Below are 20624 nucleotides of genomic sequence, written 5' to 3' on the forward strand. Positions count from 1 at the left end.
TATGCATTTGTCAAAATCTACAGAAGTGTATACTAAAATAGTGGTGACTTTTACAGTATGCAAAATTATATTTTAAAAATGGGGAAAGAATCACTACCCAAGAGGTAGAATAGCATTGTAAAGAACTAAGTATTATTCCCATTCTAAGAATGTAGGCAAAGAAAATAATTCAAACTGCAAGTGTACTGATAAGCAGAAATATTCATTGCAATACTACTTACATTAGTAAAAACTTAGAAATCTAAAGGATCAATATTAGGAAATGCAGAAAAGAATGAGGCCACTAAATAGAACGGAGTATTATATAAGCTTAAAATTATCTATGGAAATATTCTATCATAAGAAAATATTTTGATAATGCTAGACCAAATAAAAGACAGAAAACTATAATCAGAAATGTTTTTATCTCAATTGTTTCACAAAAGATCTAGAGTGACTTATAAAATCAAGCAACTTCACCTAGTGAGAAGATTAAGGCAAAGGGAAAATGAGAAGAGCCTATTTTATAAAACATATGCAGTTAAGTCCTATATACTTATTAGAAATGAGCCACATACTTAGTTCTAACCTGTCAAACGGTTAACCAAACACAGAATTAGTAAAAATTCATATGGCCAATCAAATTAAATTCAAAACAAACAAACAAACAAACAAACAAACAAACAAAGCTCAAGATACAATTATCCTTGTTATTAGGACCAGAGAAGATTTACATCTTTTAATTTTTCTTTTACACTTTTTAAGGTCTGAATAAAAACTCTAGATAGCTATATTAGATATATAGATATATCACAAAAGGTAAACTAACAGATTCTGAAGACTGAATTACAGTTGGTGGTTGGTTGGTTTTGGTTTGTTTCTTGGATGTTTTTATTTTAATAATTAATGTAATTGTCCATACTTTCCAAAATGTTTACAATGAGCATTTACTGATTTTAGAATTCAAAAATACCTACAACTCATTATTTTTAATGGGAAGGAAAAAAATATTTTAATTCATTTTTAAATCACTGCTTATGAAGATACACAGAATGGAATCAGGCCAAAGAAAGAGTCCTTAGTTCACTTATAATATTGAGAAACAAAATTACATTCATCACCAATAAAAATGACCCTTGTTTTGTTTTAATGTATCTGCAAAGCTGGCTGATGTATTTATAGATGTAAAGGGAATAAACTCTGGTGCAATAATAAAGGCAATCTATGTCACTAATCTGACATTTCTCAAAGACAATTTCTCAAATCGGAACAGTTCATTATTACTGTTACAATACAAACAATTGGCACAGGAAATAGGAGCTCCCTTATCTAACAGGGCTTCAGCCAGGGGGCCTAGAAAATGTCTTCCTCCATTCAGCAGCCTTGACACTCACTCCTCCTTAGGTTTGACATTCTATTGTTTGTAGTATGTACAGGAATAGGAATTCTTAATGAGTTAAGTCTATCCAGATAAATAACAGCAACATAATTAAAGAGGGCAGCTACCAAGCACATCAAATAGCTCATTCTGGACTTTATGATCCTAAAAGAGAACATAGTACATAAATCCAAAACTAGATCTGTGGGATAAAATATTTAAATAGAATTCTATCTCCTCTGAATTAAAACAAACAAACAAAAAAAGATGTACTAATCAAAATATCAGTGATTCTTAGCCAAGAGACAGAATATAAGGGAAGAGGCAGAGCTTAATAATCTTTTAATATATGCACTGGTATGTATTTTGTGTGGTTTAATTCTTTACAGAATTTCACCTAGTGTTACGCAAACAGTAAACCTTCATTTGCTCCTTGTTGATAACAGCTACTATATTTAGTTTCTTACCCCACAGTCTGTATTACTGTGAGGTCATTAAGCATGGAAATTTTCCCTCTTAGGGTGGAGGGACTTTAGGTATAACCAATTTATAGGTTTGAAACTTGGAGATTATGGGTATAATACAATAATGTTTGAAACTGAATTTTTTTTTTTTTCAAATCAAACCACAAGGTTTTTTTCCTCCATTAAAAATAATGGCTTTTAGGAAATTTTTAACTATAAAAATAATAAATCCTCACTGTAAACATCTTACAAAGCACGGACAGCAAATTACAAAATGGTGATAAAAGCTATTGAGAAAATAAAGCAGGGAAGGAAGACAGAGTTGTAAATTAAATAATATTCATGCAAGGCCTCACTGAGAAGTTAATATTGAAGCAAAGGACTAGAAGGAGTTCTGAGGAAGCAACTTTTTACAGAATCTGAGAGAGGCTCACTCAAGCAATCGGAACTGCAAGTCAAAACCTTAAGGATGGGGTATGCCTGTGATTCTGGAAGTAACAAAAAATTGTTTTAATGTCATTCCACATGCCACTAAAATATAACAAAAGTCTAGACCCAGGCAGAAAGCAGATCAGTGGATGCTGCTGGGAGGAATTAAAAACAGCTAACGAAACTTTTGCAGAAGATGGGAACTGTCATTATCTTGATTGCGGTGATGGTTTCATGGGTGAATACTTTGGTATTTCAAAACCTAACAAATTATACATTTAAAATGTGTGCATTTTATTATGTTGATCATACATCAATAAAGATTATTTTTGTAAAAAATGAAAAATTCTAGCCCTAGTATTTTGATAATGATAAGGATAAACATATTAATAAAACGAGTCAAAACAGATCATGTATAAGGGGGCAATTTCTTATAAAGGAGAGTTTTTTAAAATCAATAAATGGTGCTAGGATTACTAGTTATCAATTTGAGAAAAGTAAAATTACAGCACAACTTCCTGTCTATACAATATACAGAAACAAACTCCAGATGAATTAAGGATGAAAACATAAAAACAGAATTGTAAAAATATACAAGAAACACAGGAGACTGGGTGAGTGATGACCTAAGAGCCTAAAGTTAAAGAAATCAAAAGCTAAAGACTAACACTTTTGATTACATACGTTTTAAAACTCTGAATTGCAAAAGGCATAAAACAAAGTTAAAAGACATATAAAAGCAGTTTTATAAATCTAGGAAAATAATACAGAAAAAAGTGGACAAAGAACATTCAGAGGGTTGATGGAAGTTTAAATTGGTACTATCCATCTGGAGAACAATGTGGAAATATGTATCAAAATTTTAAATCAGTTCCTTTGATTTATCAATTTCATTTCTTTGACTATATTTTAAGGTGACTTCAGAATAGGAAAATGTAACTGTAATAGTTTACTACAGCATTGTTTAGAATGTCAAAAGCTGAAAACATCCTAAAAGTCAATCAATCTGGGATAAATCAGTCAAATTATTGTACTTCCATGCACGAGGCCCTTAAAAAGGATACAGAGGTATTTACTGACCTGAAAGGATGACTGCAGTGTATTAAGGGAGAAAAGACTACCATGCAGAGTGTGTGTGCCCAAATGCACGTACGGAATACCTTTTTTATTTTACTTTTTTTAATGGAGCTACTGGGGATTGAACTTCCCCTGCAATACACTGAGAGAGAGAGAGAATGAGAGAGAATGATCCTATTTGGCTTAAAATTACAGTGCATTCATATCTGTGTTTGTTTATATATGCTCAGAAAAAGTCTGGAAGGAAATGAACCAAACTGCTATAAGTAGTTAACTCTGAAAAAGATTATTGAAAATTTTTAGATCATGCACTACCAAGAAATGTTTCCATTTTAGACAGAAAGCAAATTAGCGGTTGCCTAGGGCTAGGGTGAGGGGGATGAAGAAAACGGATAGTGACTGGTAATAGATACAGGGTTTCTTTTTGAGGTGATGAAAACATTCACGTTGATTATGGTGATGGTTGCACAACTCTATGAATATATTAAAAACCACTGATTAGTACATTTTAAATAGATGAATTGTATGGTATGTGAGTTATATCTCAATCAAGCTGTTTTTAAAATGCCCCCTTAGAGCAAAATCCATACCCATAACATGGAACAAAAAAATTGCAATTTAAGATTCACACTGTACTTTACAATATGTCCCAACAGAAACCTTAAACCCAAACAGCATCTCTTTAAAAGCTTCAAACAGGAAAAATGAGTCACTAGTCTTAAGAGCAGTTAACCAGTGACAATACAGGGGTAAATTACAACCTTCATTTTATCTTCTTTAAGGATACTATCCTGCTTGAACTATCCTAGTAGATAATATTCTCTACTGAGAACAAGAACGAACTTTGAAAATGTATTAGGTTGAAACAATATGGCACTATTTCCCAATGTGTGATGTGACTAGGAACAAAAACATAGTTTCAGTATTTTACAAATTAAGGAAAGTAAGCCTTGTTCTTACAGACCCTTCTGTTTGCCTATATGAAATGGTTTCAAGAAACACTCCTCCCACCCCTAAAAAAACCATAAAACCAGAGCTGAGAAGAATTACTTTAAAAGTTCTTCAATGCAACCCTCCAACAAATGCTTCCTGGCTCCTTATCTTCAGGTCCAAAAGTTTCTCATGTATTCAAGACCCCATATTCTGTTAAACCGTACACCTTATCAATTCAAAATGACATCTCAATTTTCTCCAAAATAAAAACACTCTATTCAATAAATTTCGTCAATATGTCATGATGACATAATGTGTTTATTCACTATTTATAAGATACATATATTTGCCAGGGGCTGGAGATGTAAGGCTGTAAGATTCTTCAAGAACCATCCAGTGGTTCTTAACCAAAGTGCACAGGAGGATTACAAAGGAGTGCTTTTTAAAAAATACATGGAGAGAAGGTAGAGCTCAGTGGTAGAGCATGTGCTTAGCAAGCATGAAGTCCTAGGTTCAATCCCCAGTACCTCCATTAAAAAAATTAATAAAACCTAATCACCTCCCCCCACAATAAAGTATACAGTGCTGTATGTCAATTGTATCTCAATAAAACCAGAAGTAGAAAAAAAATGATTTAAAAAAAAAATACATGAACTCCATCTCATCACTGGAAATTCTGATTTAGTAGGTCTGGACTTAAGCCCAAGATCTGTTTTGAAACAGATCACCAGCACCCAATGGTGAAGGAAAAAGTAAATATTCAACTGCAATATAGGGAGCTGAATGCTTCAATAAGATGGGTACCAAATGATGGTGGCACCAAAAGAGGACACCCAACCTACAAGAGGTGAGTAAAGGGGAAGGTTTACCAGAAATAAGGATACTTTGGTTGAAAATGAGGAAAATGGCTAGGTGGATGAGGAAGGAAGTGGATTCCAAGCAGAGAGAACTACATAAACAAAAACAGCACAACTATGTTGAGGAACTGCACAAACTATAAAATTAACATGTGTTTAGAAAGTTACAAATATTTCAATATAGCTGAAGTGGAGAGCCAGTTAAAGACAGGAGAGGTAAAAACTAGACCAAAACACAAACAGTGTACACTATGCTATGCTGATGATTTTGGAAGTTATCCTAAAAGCAGGTGAACAGCAAAAAACGAAATTTAGGCAAGGATGAGACAGAGGCAGATTTGTCTTCAGAAGTAACAATTTGGCAGTATAGAAAATAGCTGGAAGGAAGAAAAGAGGGAGAGGGGTGCTGAAAACCAGTTCTAAGACTACTGTAGTGTCCAGGTAAGAAACACGAGCCTATCAAATAAAGGCAATATGGACAGAACCTTCGAACTGTTTGAGGCAAGAGGCAGGAATCTAAGATTCCTGTATTGCCTGTAATGGCATACAAAGAAATAGGACATATGGAATGAAACCAATGAGCTCAGTTCTGAAGGGCATCTGTTTGAGTACCTATTATGCATCAAATACTGAGTTCCTGTAATTACACATGCAAACTCAACTTTTACTAGTGTTCCTAAATTATAAATAAACAAGCAACAAGTAGGGCTTAAAACATGTGAAAATGTGAAAACACAGGCCTTAAAAGAGGCCTGTGTGTCTATTTTGGGGAAAGCTGACTACACTATGAGGAAGAATAGTAGGGTCTCCAAACAGGCTGGTCTGGTGGAAAGAGCATGAGCTGGCCACCCTAATTCATGCATCCTTAAAACACAGTATCTCAATGTTCTGACCCTGCATTTCCTCCTCCATAAAACGGAAGGGATAAAAACCAACAGAGATACTGGGGGTTCAAATCATACATAAAAAGACTACAACGGTTCTGGTACACAGCTTATGAAGTACATGTCAATAAAACTTGTAGATACAGAAAAACACTCATAAAAGTACCTCTAGATCTTACTGGATACACCCTCAACCTAACCTAACAACCTTGGTTCAACACACTAACATTTTTTTAAACTTAAAAGGAGATAATGTAAAGGAAACCACTGCATTGGGGGAAAAAAAGTTAAATGATTTCTAAGATCTTTTCCAACACCAAAATTCCACTGGAAATTTATCAGCCAATTCACTTTCATTGAATATGGTAATCCAAATTCTTAAAAGAAGGTATAAAGTTTGTCACTTTTTTCTTTAACATATAAAAATTTCAAGATTTGAAATCTGTAAACATAAAAAATATACAAGAAACCAAATTTTTACCTATAAGCTCCCCACTCAAACAAATAAAATTCCGTATTTCCTCCCAGTCTTTTTCCCATGTACATCACTCTTAATGGCTACACAGAGTTTAAACCCCATTTTCTAGATAATAAATTGATAAGCGAAGGAACTACATTATAAAATTATTCTTACCTGATTTGTTTTTGTCACTCAAACACAACATAGCACCAACTCAGCACTCAGTTCAATATAAACACTCACTGAAATTCTCATTTTGAAACAACTTTCTTTATAATTCCTTCCTCCCTTCATGAAACTGTAAAAGTTTCTCTGGAGAAAGAACAATATCTTAATTTTACTGTTTTGTATTGTACTATACTATGTAAGAAGTATCTCCCTAATTTGGCCAACAGGGGATAAAAAGAACTTGAATCAATAAACCCTTAGCAAATTAAAAAACATTTTTTAATTAACAGCAAGTATGGTGCTTTTAAATACATACAATAACCAGAATTAGGTTAATGAACCATTCCCTTGTTAAAGTCCTTGGGGGAACTTTCTTTAATAGAGAAAAATTATTTGTCATTAGCAAATCAATTAACCGTATATTCATGACATCTAAAGAGCAGAGCTCCCTGAAATACCTGCTCTTTATAATTTAAGCATTCCTCTTCCCAGGGTTGTAAACAAATTTAGCTGTTAACCTGAAAACATTTCCTTCATAGAGAAGAAAGTTGCCATTAGCCCCAGGAAAACTTGTCACTTGGAAAAATTCCAAACGCATGGTGTAAAGTTGTAGATAAACTATACGCCAAACTCTATTTCTAAAAAGCACTGGCATCAGTGAAGAAATTTCCATTATTTTTGTGTCTGTATATTAGACTTATACACCTTTAAAAACCTTTAAGCACCCAAAGGAATGAAAGCGTATGTCCAAACACTTGTATGCGAACGTTCACAGCAGTACCGTTCATAACAGCCAAAAGTAGAAACAACCTATAGGTCCATCAACTGATAAATGAATAAATAAAATGTAATATATATGTACATAATGGACTACTACTCAGCAATAAAAAGAAACAAGGTACTGATTCATGCTACAGGATGGATAAAACTTTAAAACATTATGCTAAGTGAAAGAAGCCAGTTACAAAGGACCAAATATTGTATGATTCCATTTATATGAATGTCCAGAAGAGAGAAATCGATAGACACAGAAAGTAGACTGATGGCTGCCTGAGGCTGGAGAGTGACTGGTACAGGTTTTAAGGGATAATGAAAATGCTATAAATTTGATTGTGGTGATGGCTGAATAATTCTGTGAATATACTAAAAACCACTGAATTGTACATTTTAAATGAATGAACTATGTATCAATAAAGCAGTTATAAAAAATCTTTAGAGCCCCCAATTTCCACAAACCTAAAAGTTTTCCTAATGAGATTCATAAAAACACTAAGAAAGGTACTTTAACCATAAAAGAGCACTTACTAAAGGCAATAGACAAATCCACGTCTGTTAAATCTTCTGAAACCATTAATAAAACACTTTAAAATGAAGTTCTCAAAAAAATATTACATGAAAAAAACACGAAGTACATGCCTCTTAGAAGGTTCAATAACTCTTCAATTGCAGGTTTTAATCATCAATGCCATATACACCTTCAGCCCAAGTTCTTCAAATTCCCAAATACTAAACTCACCTGACCTACTGCCAATCACCGACCCCTACTTCTCACAATAGTCACAGCAGGGAGCAAAATGCCAAACATTCTACTGAGCTAAAGCCACACTCCCACTGTGGCTCCTAACTGTAGCATCTAGAAGATACAGAAACTAAATGTAAAAATTAGGGTAGGGGTCAAAAATCCCTCAACAACAATAAAAACTCTTACCCTATCCTCAGCACTTGCTACTCTCCTGGCATCGTGTTAATCGTCAGTCCTATGTTCCATTATGAGCATTAAGCCACTTCCCAAAAGTGAACAGACATACTCTAAGCAAAGGCAAGAACTTTTTTTTTTTTCAGTATTCTTTCCACAATACCCAGAAGCATAACTCTGTACTCAGGCTCAGCCTGCAGAAAGTATTAAGTAAACGCTGTTGCATGAAAGAAAATGGACACATGCACAAAGATGCGACTCAACTGCAAGTACAGAGGTGCGATGAGAAACAGTATCTTATCATCTCACTTTACAGTTTACAAAGCACTTCAACCACATCCACAACTGAAATCTGAAACACAGCTCTTCCTAAGTATTGTTTTTCTCTAAGACTCTCATGATTCAACCCATTTCTCTCTTTTCTTTGGCCACAGGAACACCCAGAGCAAATTCTGTAACTGACAAGTATTTCTAAATTCTAAATTTACCCTCTTCATCTTCCTGACATTCCCATTTTCCAATTGCTACATCTCATTACCACCCATCCTGTATTTTTCCTTACTCCACAACAAAAACCTTTTGAAACAAAATAAAGATGTATCATAAAAAAATCACTGCAAGCTGCCATCTAGGAGGCACATACAATCAAGAACGATACAATCAATCAAGTACCACACAGCTCAAGACAGAAGGGGATCTGATTAAATACTTGTTTTTTACGTTGAAACCTAATTCTTAAAATTGGAAAATAGTTCTTAAAATGACAGTCAAAGAAAGCCTGCTGATGATCCTTTTGAGCAAGTACATGCTTTAATTCTCTGTGAACTCCAAATATACTGGAAAAAGTCTCTAAGAGTACAGGTGTAAGAGAAAACACAATATGAAAGCATTGATTATTCAGCTTTAATACATGATGTTAACTAAATACCACTGGCCCAAATGCTAAAGCATCTAAGCAATCTACCCAGAAAAGACAAGAGACACATGGTCTAACAGAATCAAAGAACAGGAACAACAGAAAAGAATCCCCTGGGAATAAGGATATTCCCAGTATGGGGAATTCTTCGGCTCCCGCCTAGTTTAACATAGTATTTATTAAGTGTAAGGATGAATTCACAGCTACTGGAGATTAACAAGGATAGACATGTCAGGGGTGGGTGTCAAGATACCACTAGAAGATGGCAACACTAAGTGAAAAAGAAAAGGGGGTACAAATAGAGTCAAAGAGAAGATTTATCCACTTAACTGTGCCTAGCTATCTAGAATTATCTCTCACAAGATTCATCCACTGAATTCTGCTTGGCTATCTAGAATTATCTCCTACCAGCTGTCAATCTATGGTGGATACTGATATATCCTAGTGCCAAAAGATTATTAGCACAAGTGAGAAAACTCTGGAGTTGTCCTCTAAATTTCCTTTCCCCCAAAGCAGAGCTTCTACTTATCTCTGCCCCTTAAAATTCATTACAGAGGCCACAGTTCAACTGATCAACCTTAAAATTTTTTCCCTATTTCATCACCCAGTTTATCTCAGAGCAGTATACAGAAAAAACAGATTTCACAATGAGAATAAAACAATCACAAGGCAAAGACTTGATCCTGGGCTTTGCATGATAAAACTTTTAATACTATTTAGGGAAAAAAAGATCTCAAGTTATAAAAATTACTGTTAAAATAAATACACAAATTTTTGTATGCAACACTTTTAAATAGTATTATTCCCTTAGATAAGGAGATGTGTTTTCTAGTGTTTTATAATATCTTGATCCATATCCATTATCTTGTTTACTATGAGTAAATTTTACAGGCCAAAAAAGACCAAAAAAAAAAATTCACGGTACTTCTTTCCCTCACTCCACTCCAAAGACCTCAATTTGGCCCAAAAATGAGAGCTTTAAGGTTTCTAACTAAATCAAACACAATAAATTTATGTATTTAAAAAAGTGATACTTAATACATTTATTATGATACTTAATATGTTTATTAATATGTATAGTATTAATATAATTATTATTATTATGTTTATTATTAGTAGGTAAAAGGACAAATACAGAAGGAACATCAAGACTTTGCATGTTACAACTTTCTTAAATAAACATACAAACAAATCTGAACACCCTTCCTCACCTCAAAATACTATTTTTACAGTTTCTAAACTTCACCTAATTTTAAATATTTCAGTTTGAAAGATCTTTAAAGTACTGCACATTAACTCAGCACATGTTCTCAAGCGGATAAAAGTTTTAAACTTTTATTTTAAGGGCTTCATGCTAATTATCAATCAAGTTTCATATATACAAAATAAAACTTCAATGTTAAAAAAAAAGTCACATATTTATCTAGACACAGCTTAAAGATAAAAAGCTCACTATTAAAAGAGAGTAGGGGGAGGGTACAGAGCACATGCTTAGCATGCATGACACCCTGGGTTCAATCCCTAGCACCTTCTCTAAAAGTAAATAAATAAACCTAATTACCTACCCCCCTAAATAAATAAGAGGAAAAAACTCAGACACTAAGAATTTCTACATCAGGCAGGACAATCCTAAATTAAAAGGTAAAAAAAAAATTTTTAATTGTAAAAAAGTGATTGCTCATAAATGGGAGTAATAATCAGAGAAATGGATGTAAAGCATTTGGCACAATAAATAGTTCCCTTCAACACTACTGGCTGGCATCACAGCCTATGATATTTTTTTACTTCATCAGCTCACTGGTGAAAGCATTCTGCCAATTTGACCTTAAATTCTGTTCCATTATGCCAAAAGGTCTTTAAAAAACGAGAGGGGTAGCCTAAAGAAATAGGCCCACCAAACAGGAGTAACAGCACAGTGGCATGGCAGAATGCGCTGGTAGTAGAATGACTTCATATTGAGTCATTCTGTCCCAACAGAGGTAAGTTTCCCACAATCACTATTTAGAATACACATGTAATAAAAAAACAAAACTTAAAAAAAAATGGACTTCAGCATGACTGCTCTTGTGGGAAAAAAAAAAAACTCTTGCATAAATTACAGGAGAAAAGCCAATATTATCTGTATTCACCTCCTTGTTATCAAATTTATCATCCTAAAAATTCAAGCAAAATTATGGCAGTAATTCTCTGATCTTGGAATGTGTTACTCTGACTTGGTTTGGTTTAGCTCTTAAGGCTATAACTATTCACAAAGACCTGATTTTAGCGGGGAGGATATGCTCACTGGTAGAGTGCATGCCTAGCATGCATGAGGTCCTAGGGTTCAGTCCCCAGTACCTCCGTTAAAATAAAAAAACCTAACTACCACCTCCAAAAAACAAACCAAACAACAACAAAAAGACCGGATTTCAAAACCAGATTCTACCTAGTAACGAAGCTTCAGTTTCTCATTTCTCAAAAAAGGATATCATCTCCCTCATGAGACTGTTTTGAGGATCAAACACAGGAAATACATAGCCCAGAGTCTAGAACATAAATGTTCAGTAAACGTTTCTACTGTCATCAGTGATTCTCAACTTCTTCTGCACTCCCACCTGACAAATGGGACGACCTCTTGCTCCTCCAATCATTAACAGTGGCTAATGAGCGCAGTGATTCTCTACATAGAGATATGCCCCTCCATCCTTCAATTATATTACACTCACACTGCTGCTTGTCCAAGTGGCTACTATCTGCTGTCAGGACAGCTGAGCACAAATACTCACTGCTTTATCTAAGTGCAAATCTGCAGAACTTGTGGTCTTCCCTCATTCAATCAACACAAAAATTTCATCCACCTCCTGGGAAAGGGGCATGGAAAACACAACAGTGCCTGCCTGAGCATAGTTCAGTCAAGGAGGTTAACCAAGTTCAACACCAAAACCAGTAAGTTACAATAAATTAATTAATGCAGGAGAGGTAATCTGTGGGTAGCCCACATCTGCAACATAGCAACTACCCTGAATTCCCAATGCTGTTCATTATATCATGTAACCAACGGAACTGTGTGTAATGAGTGCCGATTCCAATTTGGGTCATTGGTTTAGGTCCCCTGGGTATGGAACAGATTTTGCCATTGCCATTTAACATCATCTCTGGTTTGCTAACTGACATGGATTAAACTGGTGTAAAAAAAAAAAAAAAAAAGAAAGAAAGAAAGAAAGTCAGATGTGATTCCTTATGATTGGGCTCAGCATTAGAGCCCAGAGTAAGCCTTCTCAGAACAATACAACCACATTTTAGATCTTAGAGCTCTGCCAAGTGATGACCCAGAGTTTAATTTGCCCACCTAGCAAAGGACAGGCCAAGCACTCTAACTCTCCTTTCAGCTTTTACCCATCAGCCTATCATTAGGAAAATGCAAGATTTTATAGATCTGCAATATAGATTATAATATGTATCTTAAAAACCAATATTCATGATTTTTTAACAATGTTTAGCCAAATAAGACAAAAATTACAGGCCTTCCACCTTTGCCTCCTACACAGACACCATCCAAACCAAACACCTCCTTTCACTCTACATATATAGCTGCCCACACCTCAGACTCAACATGTATACTATTAAATTTGTCCCCAGCCAGATTCCCCTCTATTCCTTTTCCTCTTACTTCATTTTCCCAGGGACCTAAGATTTCTAATTTAATCACCAAATTCTGCGTATTTCTCAGTCCCATCCCTTCTTTTCCATTGCTCACAGCAGAGCTGTTAGAGTAGTCATCCAACTAGTCTCAGCCCCTACCCACTCCAATCTCCTACTGCCAACTTAATCTTCCCAAAGCACCACTGGATAAAAGCCACTCCATACATGTTGACTAAAAAACCCTGCTGCCTACTGGATTAAATCTTAGCCTAGCATTCAAGATCCTTATTTTTGTGACAATGTCCTTCCCCAACTTTGTTTTAAGGTCAACAGGATTGGGGGACCCGAGCATTTAATAACTTTCTTCAGAAGCTCTATTATACGCCAATACTAAGGACTGGGATATTGATCTTTACCTCCAAGACTCCAAGTAAATAGGAAATACATACAATGCCTTAATTAATAGCTACTAATAAACATTACACGTACCCTAAGTGTACAAGAAGCCCTCTATACCTCATACTTCTTATATCCCTCACCTGCACATAGTGGGTACTTATGAAGCAGCACTGACACTGATGAGCGTTCCAATAAACCAAAGACCTACAATCAATGTGCTCAACAAATTTCAGTGGACTAAGATAAACTCCACCTCTTCACTTCTACTAGGGTAAAGAGCTATGTATGGTACACCGGCTGCCTATTCTGGAAGAGTCAAGGAGAACCACAACTGAGAATTCAGATTTGCAAGTATGCTTGTGCCTGATCTGTTTCTGAAGCAGAACGAAAGCACAGGAGGCTTCATAAAACATATCAGTTTTTTGCTAGCTATTACTCAGATACTGGCAATGTAAAATAAACCTCTGCAAATTCAACCTATACCCAATTCCAAAAAATAGCCTGATTAAAACATTCTAATCCTTTCTTCACTATTAGGAAGTCGGAAAATAGATCAGGCTAAACTCTTTTTCAGTAAAATATGCTGTGATTCCAGCTATGATTTTGGATTAGTTAAAAGTAAGCATATTAAAATTAGCTGGACGAAACAAGTGCTTAGAACAAGAGGATGAAGATGGTTAAAACCTAAAAGCCACAACCACTCTTCTCTGACACAAAACATTAGATATATCAGTTTCATTTCAAATAAATTTCACTTGAGCAGCTGGTTTTTTTTAATCAACTTCCTACTACTTTCAACTATAATATTTTAAAAACAAAAGTCACCCATACCCAACAGGAAAGGCTCTAAAATACGTATTTTGCCTATAAACAGCACAAGTGAGTCTTAAAAGAATACATGTCAGGGGGAAAAAAGTATTCTTTGTTAAAAAAAAAAAAAAAAGGAATACCCAGAAATGCAATGTGCACATTAAAACAATCTTAAGAATATTTTTAAATGAATTGGTCATTTGCTCTTTAGCAACAGAATGAGAAATGAATGACTCAGTGACAACATTACAACAATAATCTTTTAAAACAAGTGACTGTTTAGCTTATACCAAATGAAATCATTAACAATTTAAGCTTTTAAAGACATTCACTGAAAGCAGATATCCTAAATGCACAGTGATTATGAAAGAGTTTCAAAGCTGAAATAGTGAACTTTTTTTTACCTGATGTTCTGCATGAATGTTATCCCCAGTAGGCCATCGATGTTTGCTATTATTATAGCCGCCTCCACCACTTCCTCCTCCCCCAAGCTGCTCACCATGCTGCCTCTGAAAGAAGTAGTCCACCATAGCGTCGTCCTGGGAACGGCCTGCAACTCCTATGGATCCTGGGACAGGGCTGGAGTGTGTCCCAGCTGCAAGAGCCTGATTTGCAGCTGGTTGTGGCTGCGCTTGCGACCCTGTTCCAGATGTCAAAACAACAGGCATGTTGGGATTAGCTGGTTCTTGAGGGTGATGTTTCAGGTGGGGGCTGAAAGAGTCCTGCCACAGCACTGCTTTTCTCTTCAAGACACATGCAACGCTCATTCCACCAACACCTAAGGACAAACAGGTTACAAGTGTTTAAGATCTGCATTTTTTAAAACATAACTTGATATACACCAAGATAAAAATGTGAGCCCCGTACCTTTTCCAATATATCACCTACAACCTGTTTCTACCAAACAGCTAAATGTTTTATAATATATAAACAATTTTCTAACCTGAAATCTCTATTTTTAAGTTGCTGGGTGTGTATGTGTATATAAATGGAGTTGGTGGCAGGCACTCTGACAAGATACTGAGATCAAGACTCAATATGGCAACTTCAGGAAAATTTATGTTGTTACCAACGGTAATATGGAATTCAACTTCAATCAATGACTCCTCTAAGCAACTTACTTATACCTTAACCCAACTGTTGCAGATACTTTGGCGGGGGGAGGGTTAGGTTTATTTATTTACTATTTTTTTAATGGAGGTACTGAGGATTGAACCCAGGACCTCTTGCATGCTAAGTATGTGCTCTACCACTGAGCTATACCCTCCTCATTCAGGTACTTTTTAAATGAACAAGAGCTTTATAAAATATCACTTCACAGCTGGAACAGACATATGCCAATAAACTAAACAAAAATCCAAACCCCATATATAATTAGCAATGACTCAGATTATCTAAAGCTTGAAAGAACCCTTTAAAATGTCCGACATATTCATAGGATGTTCCTTTGAAAAATCAATAAGGCCCCCTGACCAAGAATAGCAACAGAATATTCGTAGCTTGAAACTTCTTCTCAGTGGCTGTACAAGAGAAAAATAAACCCAAAATTTTTACCCATAATTTACAAATATGCTTGTAATCATAGTATTATTCCATTAGTACTCTGACTCCGAGCACCAAAGCAAACCAAATTCAACCATTTTTCATGTAAAAGTCTCACTGTAAAAAAAGAAATACTTCAACACAATAATAATTGTGTGGTAAATATATTGCAGACATTTTCTAATCATTCCTGTTTTATAGATAAAACACTTAGGTATGACAGAAAAGTTATGTGATGTGCCCAAGGCCACTCAGCTAGTGAGTTGCAAAGAAGGGATTCAAACCTCAATCTGTTTGCAGCCAAGCCTAATTCGTTCTATCATCAAGCCCCTGCTACCACACCCCAGTAAACCAAAACAGGTACTATTTCTCTCACTTCCATCTACTTCTCTGCTCTGGAAGGATCAAAAATCTCCAAAATGCTACTATGAAACACTACAATTAAGTTTCTTAAAATCAAATACTACATGTAACATAGAACTGGTATCAGCCCATGGATGCTTTAAAAAAAAATGCTACAAAGTATTATCAGCTACCAACTAGAACACACCCCTGTCCGTAGCCATTAGTCTAATTTCAAGGCCATCAAGAGCAAGAGTCCACTGCTACAAATGTCTTCTCTCTGTAGTCCTACTGTGACAAATCAAAAACAAACTTACAAGATTGATAAGAAATCTATTAGATTATTTCTTTATTATATGTATAAAGAATTTATAGAAAAAAATAAAAGATTTATCCTATAAATATCCTGAAAAGGATATTTGCTTCTCACAACTAATTCATGCTTTGAAGCCAGGAGTAAGATGACACAATGGAATCTGTAATTTGTTCAAAGCCTAATTTGGAAATGCCTAGTTTCAGTTAACAATTCCAATCCATCAAAACCTTACTAGGGTACTGTAGCCCAGCTTTCTAGACTTCAGTTTCTGCTTTCATGAACAATATTGTGTTCATGCTTAAGTACCAAAACCAGAAAGTCATAGCTGTGTTTACCATAGGTCCTAACAAAATACCAAACAGCCTAATGCCTTTCTGTTCAATTTTCAAAAGAACTCACTGCCCTCTTATCACTAATAGTAGCCAATCTCAGTTGCTTTTACAAGGGAGGATCAATCTAACAGTCTTTGTTATAGAGGTAACCAGGAATCCCAAAACACATTTTCCCACTAAACTACAATCTCGCTGAGCCTGTTTCCTCATCTAGAAAATGGAAGAAATCCTTCCTCTATGACTCACAAGGTTTTTTTTAATCAAAATGACAGATATAAAAGTTTTTGGTAAATTTAAAGTCACCATGATGAGACCCCAAGATGTCAGTTACCACCAGTTAAGGCAATGAACCTCCAGTCCCTAAAAGGAACCCTGAAATAGCACATGCAATCTTTTCTGAAATAAAAGATTTGCCATAATACTTATCTAAAAAAGAGTTTCCATATGAAAAAGATGTTCACTACTGAAACACACAGAACACAATTTCATTTTATCAAGGCATGGGGTGGGAAAGGGAGATTCCTATAAAAAATGTTCAAACAAAACAATTGGCTTTTGTAAAGCTATCTGTATGCCCTAAGACTTCCTGCTTTACCTAATGAGGCAAGGCAGTTCCTCAAAGAAGAGAAAACCTGGCATAAGGGACATTTTGAAACTGAGCAAATACCTAAGCAATTAACATGTGTCTTGGATAGTTTTGTAATATCTTGGCAACTACAGCATAAAAATTAAGAAATCAGTTACTTAAATATTAGAAAACATTTAAATTGCCGATGCCTTTTAAAGAACTCTCAAACCCACTAAAAAGACATGTGTAGCACTTGAAATGTGCCTTTTTCAACAAATGGCACCTTATAAAAATAAGTATTTTCACAACATAAAACTGATCCCCAAAAAAATTTTTTAATAAAGAGAATAAAAGGTTATACCCGGGGGGAAAAAATATTTTAAGCAACTAGAAATAAGTGCTGATTCTAGTTACTCTTCCACAATTTTCAAACTGTTTACATCAAAGTTGAGGGTTTGTGTTTTGGTTTTTTGTTTGTTTTTTTGAATTATCACTAATAGGTTTTATCTCAAACAAAGGAACACGATTTAATCTATCTCCACAGCTCGCCTTTTATTTACCGAAATGCTTTGTGGTTTAAAAGGTGTTTACTTTTACCACACTGAAAGAAAAAAAAAAATTTCTGTGAGCATTAATTTATTTTTAAAGCAGTTTATCTCAGACCCAAACTAAACTTCAAACGCAACTTCAAAAAGCCACGGCCTTGGACAATTAATTCAAATGTGGCCAAGGTAAAATGCTACTTCAAAAAGTTCGTAATTCAGTGAGTATTTTCCAAAGATTCCCCCCAAGAGTGTCTTATAAAGTTAAAATTAGCAACGGGTCAAAATGTTTACTTTGCTTACTAAAACTGCATTGGCAGCCACCTCTCGGAGGAGGGTTGTCTTGGTGAGTTTTGATGTGTTTTCATAAAACAAACAAATAACTAAAACTACAAACCTATGGCTGCAGAAGTAGCTGACTTTAAAATAGAGCCCAAAAAAGCCTCATAAACTGCTATTCTTAATCCCAGACAGAGTAGTAAGTGAAGGAACTGAAATCCACAACTAAGAACAGTGTTTTCTTAATTGAACAATGAAGAGTAACAACCCTTCAAGTTACGGGGAGGATAAAACCTTCCCTGATAATGTTGTGTCTGGATTTTTTTGGAAGGCGGGTGGCGGGGGTGGGGGAGGACTGGGACTATAGTTGGGGGGAAAAAGTTACCGGAGTTTATTCCTTGACGTGGGAGCGGTACTGACAAATATAACAAGTGATCTGTGTTTACCGAGAACGTCTGTGAGGACTAAAACTATCTAGTATTGTGTATCTGTTTACCTACTACCGAGAGGTGAACCCCTCTCTGAGTTAAGACAGACACGCACCAACACAGGGAGGCTCAAAGAGGAAGAACCCACCAAAAACACAAGCTCTCACGGAAACAAAAGGCCACAAGCACCCAGGAGCCTAAAAAGCGATCTGAAACTTCCTGATCGCCTACTTCTTTACATTTAAGGCTCGCAAAGTTCCCCCATGGTGGGTCTCGCCTGCAGACATGGGCCTTGGCTGCTTCTAAAGCGATTTATTGTTCCTCCTGCTTCGGCGCTGCCACGGAAGCTCAAGAAGTCGAAGAAATCCAGGGTGGCACAGAATTACACTCCATGGCCACACAGAAGACTCGGGGCTTCGCAAACCCATCAAAAAAGCAACCAGAATGGCAACATCAATCTTCGGGGGCTCCAACGGGGCCCAGCAGAAATGCGGAGGCACGTCTGTGCCCGGGGTCCGGGCCTAAACCTCCAGCATTTTCCTCGCTTCGACCCCGCTCCCCACCCCCTCCCTCCTTTGATAACAATAGGGGCCTTGCTGCTGACTCCAAAACATGTACGAGGAACAGCGAGTGAGAAGCCTCAGCCAGGGCCCGGGCGGCTTTTCCAAAGCCCTTCTCAACCCCCCAACTGCTCTCAAACACCAATACAAAGGGATAGTCTGCTCGCAGGGGGTCCGGAGCAGCGTTTGGGACCGGCGGGGTGCGGATACTCACGGGCGGAGCGGTAGGATGAAGATGGATTTCAGCCCCCCGATCTTCTCTCTCCGGCGCTCTCGCTCCCCCTTACCTTTCACTCCGACAACATGGCGGCCCACTGGGGACTGGGCTGGCGCGGTGCATCATGGGATAGGCTCGGGCCGCGGCTCGGGCGATGGCAGCGGCATGTGCGGAGAAGGCAGGCGGCTCTGGAACAGGTTGCCTGGTTGCCATGCCAACCCGGGGCCTGTGTGAACTTGGGAAACTCGCAGGCAACACAACTGCTGCGCGCGCGAGTACCCGCCCGCTAGGCGAGCGCGCGCCGCCGAAGGCAGAAGGCGGAGTCTCGCGGGCCTGCACGGGAGCGCCCGCGGCGCGCCGCCCCCGGTCCCGCACCGCACGGAGCTGTGCGCGCGGGGTCCAAGCAGTGACCTTAGCGACAGCACTTCCCGCCCTTGCGCCCTCCCAATTTCCCACCCCCGATTGTAACAGCCTGCAGGGTTAATGGACGCTTACTCCGAGGCTCTGGCGTGACATGCTGTGTTCCAGCCCCTTTGCTGCAGCTTTCTGGCTCTGTAGCCTTATTTAATCTTCCTACCTCCATTACCCCGTTTGTAGAATGAAGAGGAAAATGAGCTTTGCTACTTAACAGCGTGGCCCTGAGGATTAAGTGGAATAATATGGTTGGTTATTACATTTAATAATGTGAAGTGCTTGGTACAGTGTCTGGGACTTGTAAACAGGCCCACTACAGAATTTGCGGGATCTAGCGCAGAATGAAAGTGCGGGGGCACCTTGTTCAAAATTGTTAACGAATTTCAAGACAGCGATGGCAGAACATTAAACCAAAACCAAAGACACAAAGCTGATCTTGTCTGTAAGCACTCACTCAGTGTTGCCTGTTATTCTGTCCAGTTCCAAAAATGAATAGAAATTTGGCCGTTTGATTAAAGTGACTTTTCAAATGAGTAGTATGTGATATGATATAGTTATTGTATCTCAAACTAAGCCCAAGATTAAAAACATAGATAAACCACAACAGTATAAAAGACCGGGGAGAGGGGAGCTTTGTAATTAGAGGAGGGAAAATGTTCATAATGTTGCAAAATTAATAAATCATTTTAAAATTTGAAAGAAATCTAAACATCATCAATGAACATATGAGAAAATAGCTTTAAAATATTGCAATACCCGTGGTAGACAAATGGTTACTCTTCATGAAAAATATAGAACTTCTCCAATCAACTAGAAAAAAAGCAATCCAAAACATACATAAAATCACTAATGGCCAGTAAACACATAAAAGATAACTAACCTGGGGTTGAGGGCTGGAGGGGAGTGGTTGGTGGAGACCACTAGTAGGTATGGGTTTCTTCTAGGGGTGTCAAAAAAGTTTTTAAATTAGACTGTAATGATGACTGCACAACTCCAAGAATATACTAAAAAAT

At 36.8% G+C, this 20624-nt stretch overlaps 1 protein-coding gene across 17 annotated transcripts in view; it reads right to left on the reverse strand.

The window, feature by feature from the left end:
• The window catches only part of PUM1 (pumilio RNA binding family member 1), a 117287-nt gene extending 97886 nt beyond the window's left edge, over window positions 1-19401 (reverse strand). For 11 of the 17 annotated variants that reach the window (XM_032495734.1, XM_032495724.1, XM_006176168.3 and 8 more), the window contains exons 1-2: window positions 19195-19323; window positions 14476-14849 (exon numbers count right to left, since the gene is read on the reverse strand). In XM_032495734.1, coding sequence (XP_032351625.1) covers window positions 14476-14838 — 363 coding nt within the window. In that variant the 5' untranslated portion in view covers window positions 14839-14849; window positions 19195-19323. Of the gene's footprint in view, window positions 1-14475; window positions 14850-19194 lie in introns of those variants that run through there. The other 6 variants (XM_032495737.1, XM_032495736.1, XM_032495735.1 and 3 more) reach the window with 4 other exon arrangements.
• Window positions 19402-20624: the final 1223 nt, after the last annotated feature.

This window comes from Camelus ferus, chromosome 13 (genome assembly GCF_009834535.1).
Source record: "Camelus ferus isolate YT-003-E chromosome 13, BCGSAC_Cfer_1.0, whole genome shotgun sequence".
Lineage (NCBI taxonomy): Eukaryota > Metazoa > Chordata > Mammalia > Artiodactyla > Camelidae > Camelus > Camelus ferus.